The sequence below is a fragment of the Cryptococcus neoformans genome, chromosome 1 (genome assembly GCF_000149385.1).
Source record: "Cryptococcus neoformans var. neoformans B-3501A chromosome 1, whole genome shotgun sequence".
NCBI lineage: Eukaryota > Fungi > Basidiomycota > Tremellomycetes > Tremellales > Cryptococcaceae > Cryptococcus > Cryptococcus deneoformans.
Window position 1 is genome coordinate 2,131,116 of NC_009177.1, and position 7,500 is coordinate 2,138,615.

At 49.6% G+C, this 7,500-nt stretch overlaps 3 protein-coding genes across 3 annotated transcripts in view; 2 read left to right on the forward strand and 1 right to left on the reverse strand.

Annotated features, from left to right (window-relative positions):
• The window catches only part of CNBA7580 (acetate--CoA ligase), a gene marked incomplete at both ends in the record, with an annotated part of 2,422 nt that extends 405 nt beyond the window's left edge, over nt 1–2,017 (reverse strand). Inside the window, 6 exons of the mRNA XM_772544.1 lie at nt 1–880; nt 931–1,112; nt 1,160–1,200; nt 1,254–1,400; nt 1,468–1,671; nt 1,728–2,017. The exon at nt 1–880 is cut by the window's left edge and continues 137 nt beyond it. Coding sequence (XP_777637.1) covers nt 1–880; nt 931–1,112; nt 1,160–1,200; nt 1,254–1,400; nt 1,468–1,671; nt 1,728–2,017 — 1,744 coding nt within the window. The remainder of the gene's footprint in view (nt 881–930; nt 1,113–1,159; nt 1,201–1,253; nt 1,401–1,467; nt 1,672–1,727) is intronic.
• Nucleotides 2,018–3,691: 1,674 nt separating this feature from the next.
• Nucleotides 3,692–4,117, forward strand: CNBA7590 (hypothetical protein; the record flags this gene model as incomplete). The annotated part of the gene is made up of 2 exons (XM_772545.1): nt 3,692–3,916; nt 3,968–4,117. The coding sequence occupies 2 exons, from the start codon at nt 3,692–3,694 to the stop codon at nt 4,115–4,117; spliced, it is 375 nt and encodes a 124-aa protein (XP_777638.1).
• Nucleotides 4,118–6,470: 2,353 nt separating this feature from the next.
• Nucleotides 6,471–7,500, forward strand: part of CNBA7600 (hypothetical protein) — a gene marked incomplete at both ends in the record, with an annotated part of 2,700 nt that continues 1,670 nt past the window's right edge. The window contains 2 exons of the mRNA XM_772546.1: nt 6,471–6,957; nt 7,014–7,500. The exon at nt 7,014–7,500 is cut by the window's right edge and continues 1,012 nt beyond it. Coding sequence (XP_777639.1) covers nt 6,471–6,957; nt 7,014–7,500 — 974 coding nt within the window. The remainder of the gene's footprint in view (nt 6,958–7,013) is intronic.

Here is a 7,500-nt window from a genome sequence, read left to right on the forward strand (position 1 = left end):
TAAGGTCATCAGCGCATCCAACAACGGCAGTCTCGGCGACACCCTTGTGGAGGATAAGGGCAGACTCAACCTCGGCGGTGGAGAGTCGGTGGCCAGACACGTTGATAACATCATCAACTCGTCCCTTGATCCACATGTAACCGTCATAGTCTCGGGCAGCACCGTCACCAAAGAAGAAGTAGCCGGGGTAAGGCTTCATGTAAGTCTCAAGGTACCTCTTGTGGTCCCTGTAGACGGTCCTGGCAATACTAGGCCATGGCTTCCTGGCAACGAGAACACCCTCCACATCGTTACCCTCCAAGACCTGACCAGTTTGAGGGTCAATGATGTCAACATCCATACCGAAGAAGGGGAAGGTGGCGGAACCAGGCTTGGTGGAGATGGCTCCAGGGAGAGGAGCAATAGAGATGGAACCAGTTTCGGTCATCCAGTAAGTATCAACAATGGCACATTGGTTCTTGCCCGCAAAGTCATTGTACCAATGCCAAGCCTCGGGGTTGATGGGCTCACCAACAGAGCCCAACACTCGGAGAGAGCTGAGATCGTGGTTCTTGACGTGGTCCTCGCCCATACGTCTTAACAATCGGATCGCAGTAGGCGCAGTGTAGAGCTGAGTAGCCTTCCATTTGTCGACAAAGTCCCAGTATCTGGATGGTGTGGGGTAGACGGGAGTGGATTCAAAGACGGCGGTGGTGATGCCGTTGGCGAGAGGGCCGTAGATAATGTAACTATGTCCGGTAATCCATCCGATATCGGCCATACAGGCGAATCGGTCATCCGGGTGAGCGTCAAAGACGTACTTGAGGGTAAGGGCGGCGCCGAGGAGGTAACCACCGGTGCAGTGGACGACACCCTTGGGCTTACCGGTGGAACCAGAGGTCTACGAAGCGTTAGTCCTAAAACTGCATTGGAAGCTAGGAAACAATTCACGTAGAGGATGAAAAGAGGGTCCTCGGAAGCCATCCTCTCGCAAGGGCAGTAAGCGGGCATCTTGGCACACTCTTCGTCCCACCATTTGTCACGACCTTCAGTCATGGGGACCTTGTTGCCGGTTCGTCGAAGGACGAGAACGTTCTCAACAAGGGGGCACTGCTGGAGAGCGGCATCGACGACTGAGAGGTGTAAGTTGGAATTTCTACAATAAAACAGATCGACCTACTTTGCTTAGTAGCAATACTCTTACCACCTCGTCGACCCTCGCTAAAACATCATTAGCTTTATATACTACAAATTTGTTCAAAAATTCGACCTACTCGGTGGTGATCAAAACCTTGCATTCACAGTCATTGACTCTATCCCTCAAACTCTCGGCGCTAAAACCGGCAAAGACAGCAGAGTGAATGGCACCGATCCTGGCACAAGCAAGGAACGCAGCAGCGGCTTGCCAAGTCATGGGAAGACTTAATGTAGCCTGTCAGCTACTGAGACTCGATTTTCAAAGAATCCATTTTCCTGGCTGCAACTCACTAGATGGACACAGCGTCACCCTTCTTGACACCGTAGCTCTTGAGGACATTGGCAACTCGGCAAGTCTCCTGCATGAGCTCCTCGTAAGAAATCTCACGGGACTCAGAGGGCTCGTCGGCCTCGTAGATGATGGCGGTCTTTTTCGGGTTCTTGTAGAAGTGTCGGTCAAGACAGTTGTAAGCAGCGTTCAAGGTACCTTCGGGGCTGCAAAGTCATCAGTCAAATCATCCACACCCAGAGCGTTCCCACATTTCACTCACAACCACTGAATGTCTCCGTGCTCAAAGCCACCGGCCCTGACAGTCTTGAAGTCCTCATACCAATCAAGAGTCTCCCTGGCCTTTGCGGCCCACCACTCATCATTATTGGGACCAACAGTCTTGGCCCATTCATTGACGTAGGCCTCGTAATTGGGACCAAGGTGAGGCTTCGGGCGGCCTTCCTTGCCCTGCATACGAGGAGGGGGAGCGAAGAGGTCCTCAGACTCGGGGACGGAGTCGGGGAGAGGGTGAACGTGGTGGACGCCGGGTGCAACTTCTGTCTTGCCCATGTTGACTACTGATATGTGGATGTTGCGTAGAGCACGTGTACGGAATAAAGTTAATATGCGCTGTTGTGTGCGGCGGAATTAATTGTTGGGGAAACGGGGACGGTTGTCAGCGGAGAGTGGCTTGACCCGTTCGGGAGCGGGGGGCTTACCTTTCGTATTGGTATTTCGGCGGTCTCCTATAAGTTATGTACTAATACTTGTATTGCTGTTGCGCCTGTCACTTGTGGTACTTCTGGGTGTTCCTTGCTACAACGTATGCCTGAATACAACTTGTGGATTTGCAGACTGCAGCTCGCTCAAAAGTTCTGGTGTTTTTATATCCAGTCGCATTCGCAGTATTCCACCGAGGGCCCGTCAACCGGCAGTTGATACAGCCGTCAGCAGATCGTATATCCGGTAAAAATCCATTACCGGCCCGTCCATTTCCTGCTTCACCTTCCCCAATTCGCCCTTTTCCATACTTCATTAGCGCTGGATATCAAATACCCGACCTCGCAATATTCTCGATCACATCTATCAACCAGCCTATCACGCTTGCACCGCTGGCTGTAGCGGCCTCGCGCTATAGCGCCTAGTGACACGCATCCTATTGCTCAGCTTCCATTAATTATTAAAAGGCGCGGAGGCGTACGGACGACTATCGAGGTCTGCATTTTCATCAGGTTTGGTTGGGTTAACCGAATAAAGCCGGGTTGGGCTGTTTGGCTCATGTAAAGACAATCTGAAGGTGAGGAAGAGGATACATGGGCCATAACAGCCTAAATTAACTGGGCATGAAGTGTAGTATTGGGCCAGATGAGGATGACCGGAGAAGCCGCCGAGTGGGGACGAATCGCAAACAGATATCCCTAACTCCCTTCTATATCTTTCTCGATGTATGATGGAACTGTCAACATCCAATAAGGGTAAGGAAGTCGACTACTTAGATAACAGAATCCCGTTTAATACATGCCATACTCATCTTGTCCCCAGTCATCTTCCGTGATGCTCACCCACGCCAGGTAAATCAGTGTCATTGATACAATCTCGAGAAAAGTGGTGAGAAACGCAGAGTTGACTTTTCCGTTCGAGGCCTGGGTATCACTGTCAGAAGCGAGCGAAATGGGTGATGACTAGGAGCGCCTACGTTGCAAAGAGGCTGGGACGCCAGGAAAAAAACAAGCTGTGCTGCCACGAAGAAGGCAAAAGAAGCTAGGTACAAAACTAAAACCAGTAAGTATCTCTGCCGACTCGTCATAAATCTTCGCCTTACTCGCAGGCTTTCTCTCATCCAACACCTTGATCACAATGTACAACATGATGAGGATGTAGAGGACTGAGAAGCTATACGGACCCCTCTTAGCAAATGCCAGCTTCAAGACATTGTGACTTACGCTGCTGGCAATATCAATGAGAATACGAACAATGCAATGCCTTTCAAGTTCTCCGCATCCGCTATGGAAGTCAAATGGAACGCTTGACTCCAGTGCAGACCTGTGTCGAGGGAGATATAAAGAGTGGCTGCAAAGAAAAGTATACTGAAGATTGAAAGTGGCACCAGTGCCGCTGCTGTTCCATCCCTATCTCTCTTATCAGCACTACTTCCCCTCAACACTTGACAATTTGTACACCCACTCGACTATCTGGGCAGCAATCAAAGCGTTCCCTAACAAAAGCCAGAAGAAAACGACGATAATGCCAATGTGGATCGCACTGACGACAACGAGGCCTTTTGACCCTTGCTTGAGGAGGGAGGTCATGGTCACGATTTGGAGAGCTGAGCGAACCCCGAAAGCGACGAGCAGTAAACGAAGTTCAGCCCGTCCGACGGCCGCCCATCTTCGAGAAGCCCGAAAAGCGAACAGTGAAGCGATTAAAACTGCCACGGCTGAAAGAACGATAAGGGCTGGGTGCGATATGGTAAGCAACATATGGCAAATGTGGAGGATAACGACTAACCAATATCTCCAGAAGATCCTCTTTGTCCTATCCGAGCTATCTCACAATTTGACCCCACGCCTGTTCCTGCATCCCGTTTGGCTGCGAGTACCGCCAAATCTTCGTTGGAATTTTGCCTCGTCTGTTGATTGTCTAGTCAGCGAGTATAACCAATCCCAATAAGCAACATACGACATTGTACTGGCTGAAGAAAGTCGAGCTTTCGGGGAAGAGGGTAGTGAGGAATGGGGTATCATTCTCGAATAGTTGGGAGAAGAATAAGTTGCACTGTGGCAATACGGTATGTGAGCCTGACGAGAGGTTCAGTTTGTTGACGGGCCCGTATCCCATCTTGGAACCTACACATCCACCCAAAAGAGCCGAATGGTTCTGGCATGTTGCTGGCTATATCTTCTCTGATAGATGATGCGTTTCTTTGAACGTTTTTCGATGGTTGGTCCTAAGCTTGCGCTTGGTATGCCGGTGGTCTGGAACTATTATTCAACAGTTTGCCGAGCTCTGACCTCTTATAATGGTTTGTCGTCAGGCGGTCGTTAAAATCGTTTGAGATCAGCTTCCAGAGCTAAGAGTTGAATGTGTGATCTTTAGTGGTGACAGAGGAGTGACTGCTAGCGTTATTAAGAGAGGGTAAAGATGAAGAAGAGGATGATAAAGGAGTTGCCAATTTTGTTAATGATGTGCTCCTCCAGGTGTATGCACGTCCGTAACAACATCCTCCAGCAGGGCACACAAGGTGTCTGTGCGTAAGGAACCATTAATACATGTCGGTATCGCCGACTATAGAAGGTGGAGTATTTTCGTGAAGAAACTTGATCTTTGTTCAGTAATAGAGTAGCGATACAAGGATGATCGAGCCGTTCTCATTCTAGTCAAGTCATACCAATCGAGTGGCAAATCTTGTATGTAGAACGCAGAACCGATAAAATCGACCATTAGAAGTGGAGGAAGAAGAAGGAAGGAATGCCGTTCAAAGTTTATTGCGGCCGATGTCCTTCGAGATTACCTGATCTTCTTCAATCAGTGTGTTTTTTACTGCATAATCTCTCTCAGGGCTGGCCAGAGATAAGCATATGGATGTCAGCGATAGAATTATCTATAGGATAAATAAATGACTTGGCGAAAAGACGAGCGACTAATATATCACAACTCAACAACAACACGGTATATCGAGCTAAGAATATTGCTACTTCATGCTATGAGGTCATCACACACCAGAAGGGAAAGATGAAACGACACTACTACGTACTGACCTGTTCATTACACTCCAAATGATCCCAGGATCCCATGAGCCAACGGAGACTGATTGTTTGACTAGCTCGTACTCCGTCTCCTCAGCAGCGTCCGGCGGCACTGATGGATGCATGGTTCGCCATGGCGTCGGGTTAAAGTTTCATGCAACAAAACGTTCCATTCCAATCTCAACTTCATAAAAGCCCGAAAGACAAAAGGATCTTCTGCATCATCATATTGTGTTAAATATGGCATCCCCACTGATTTTCCGTTTCTCTTATAGCTTTTGCCCCGGAGCATTTGGCGATCCTGGAGCTGAACGCGTCGAGTCCCTGAGGACAAAAGTCAAAAGTCTCGGCTACTGTTCGGATTTGTTCCCGCAAACGCGTTTGCCAGGGAAGAGTTTAAATCCGTGTTTCTCCCTGAGAGGTCCGACGCGCGTGTTATTTCAAACTGCTCAAGGCGCATTCGCCGTAATTTCTTCCTTTAGACCGTCCATTTAGAGCCAGACGCTGCAATCATAGCTCCCTACGGACAACACACCTAGGATTGTTGGCGAGCAATACAAACCTGATGCCGAGAATCAAATCCCTGCCCAGAGCCGCAATAAGAAGTGATGCAAATAGCGTGGCTGAGTGGTGAATGTTTTTGCGGCGGACAATAATTAAGCTCATCGTCGCGCTTGGATGCAATTCTCTCCTCCTCTTTCTCCACTTATTCTCTTCTCTTTCCATCCATCTTCTCTTTCATACATCCATCCTTCACGCCGTCTCCTCATTCCCCTCCACCTCCCGCCCGACACTTCCACACCGAACGCCGATTCTCTACAGACAGTCCTTTAACACCCGACTAGTTGCACTGCGTGCACGAGCCTCTGCCTTTGGCCCTTTACCATCAAATTCCTCAAGGACCCCTGTAACTTGCTATAAACAGGTGAGTCCTCTTTTCTGTTTGCCTCTTTTTATTCTTCCTCATTCTTTCTTCTTCCTTCCTTCTCCATCCTCTTTCGCGCCGCCCCCGTCTCCTGTGCCATCATCGCGCCTTTCTCCCAACAGCGCAGAATTCTTCCTTCCTCTTGGCATCATCCACTTGGCACTATCCACTATTACGACCCATCATTACGAAAAAGTTTCGAATTGTTCCCCTTATCCAGATCGCTCACGCCTTTAACGTCTGATAGTTACGACCCACATTCATTCTCTATCACGATTCGTTCAAGCGGAAATCACAAATCAACTTCTTAACCCTATAAACGAGGCTGGTACTCGTCTGTCTATCATCGATCATGTCTGCCTTTACCTATACCGCCGCTCTCTTTTCCCTTATCTCCCTCCTCCCTTCCGCGCTCGCCGGTCCGACTGCTGGAACTACCTACTCCGTTTCTCCTAACCAACACCCTTCCATGTGTCTCGCTCCTGCCAATAATTGGGAAGGAGCAGATGTTGTGCTCAAGGACTGTGACGAGGATGACACCACCTGGTTGTGGACCGGCCAATCGTTTCAGAACACGGCGACCGACCTCTGCATTGATATCCGAGACTACGGGGCGTGGTCAGGAAACAAGGCTCAGGTTTGGGGCTGCTTCTCTTACAACACCAACCAGCAGTTCACTGTTGAGGAATCTATGATTCATTGGGACAACTTTTGCTGGGATTTGACAGATGGAAGCTCTTCGGCTGGTACGATGCTTCAGATCTGGAGTTGTTACAGCTACAATGACAATCAGCAATGGACGCTTACTGAGATAGAAGAGGTGGATGAGTGCGATGCCAGTAAGTTATTCCCTCTTGACATTCAAGCGTTTTATCAAGTCTAATGGCCGTCGCAGCATCGGTCACTGAAACTGCCACCATCATGTCGACTGCTACTGCTTCCGTCTCTGATCTTTCTACCGCCACTGCTTCTGTGTCTGCATCAAACATCACCGAAGCTGTCACCGCCACCGAATCGCTCACCGCGTCAGTCAACGCTACGGACCCTTTCTTCACCGCGTCAGCCACCGACTCGGGTTATCAGGTCAACGCCACTGCCTCTGCGACTTACTCTAGCTACGACGTTAATGCTACCGCCTCTGCCACTGACTCTGGCTACGAGTCCATCAATGTTACTGCTTCTGCTACCGAATCTGGCTACGAGTTTGTCAACGCGACGGCCTCTGCTACTCTCTCCGCCGAGACTTCTACAGCCACCAATAGCAGCATCGGTGAAGGTCTTTGGTCTCCTCACAAATCTTCTTCCGTTTCCTCCGATGACTGGTCATCCGAGACTGCTACCCGTTCCAACACCGAGTGGTGGGCTACTTCCACTGGTTCCGA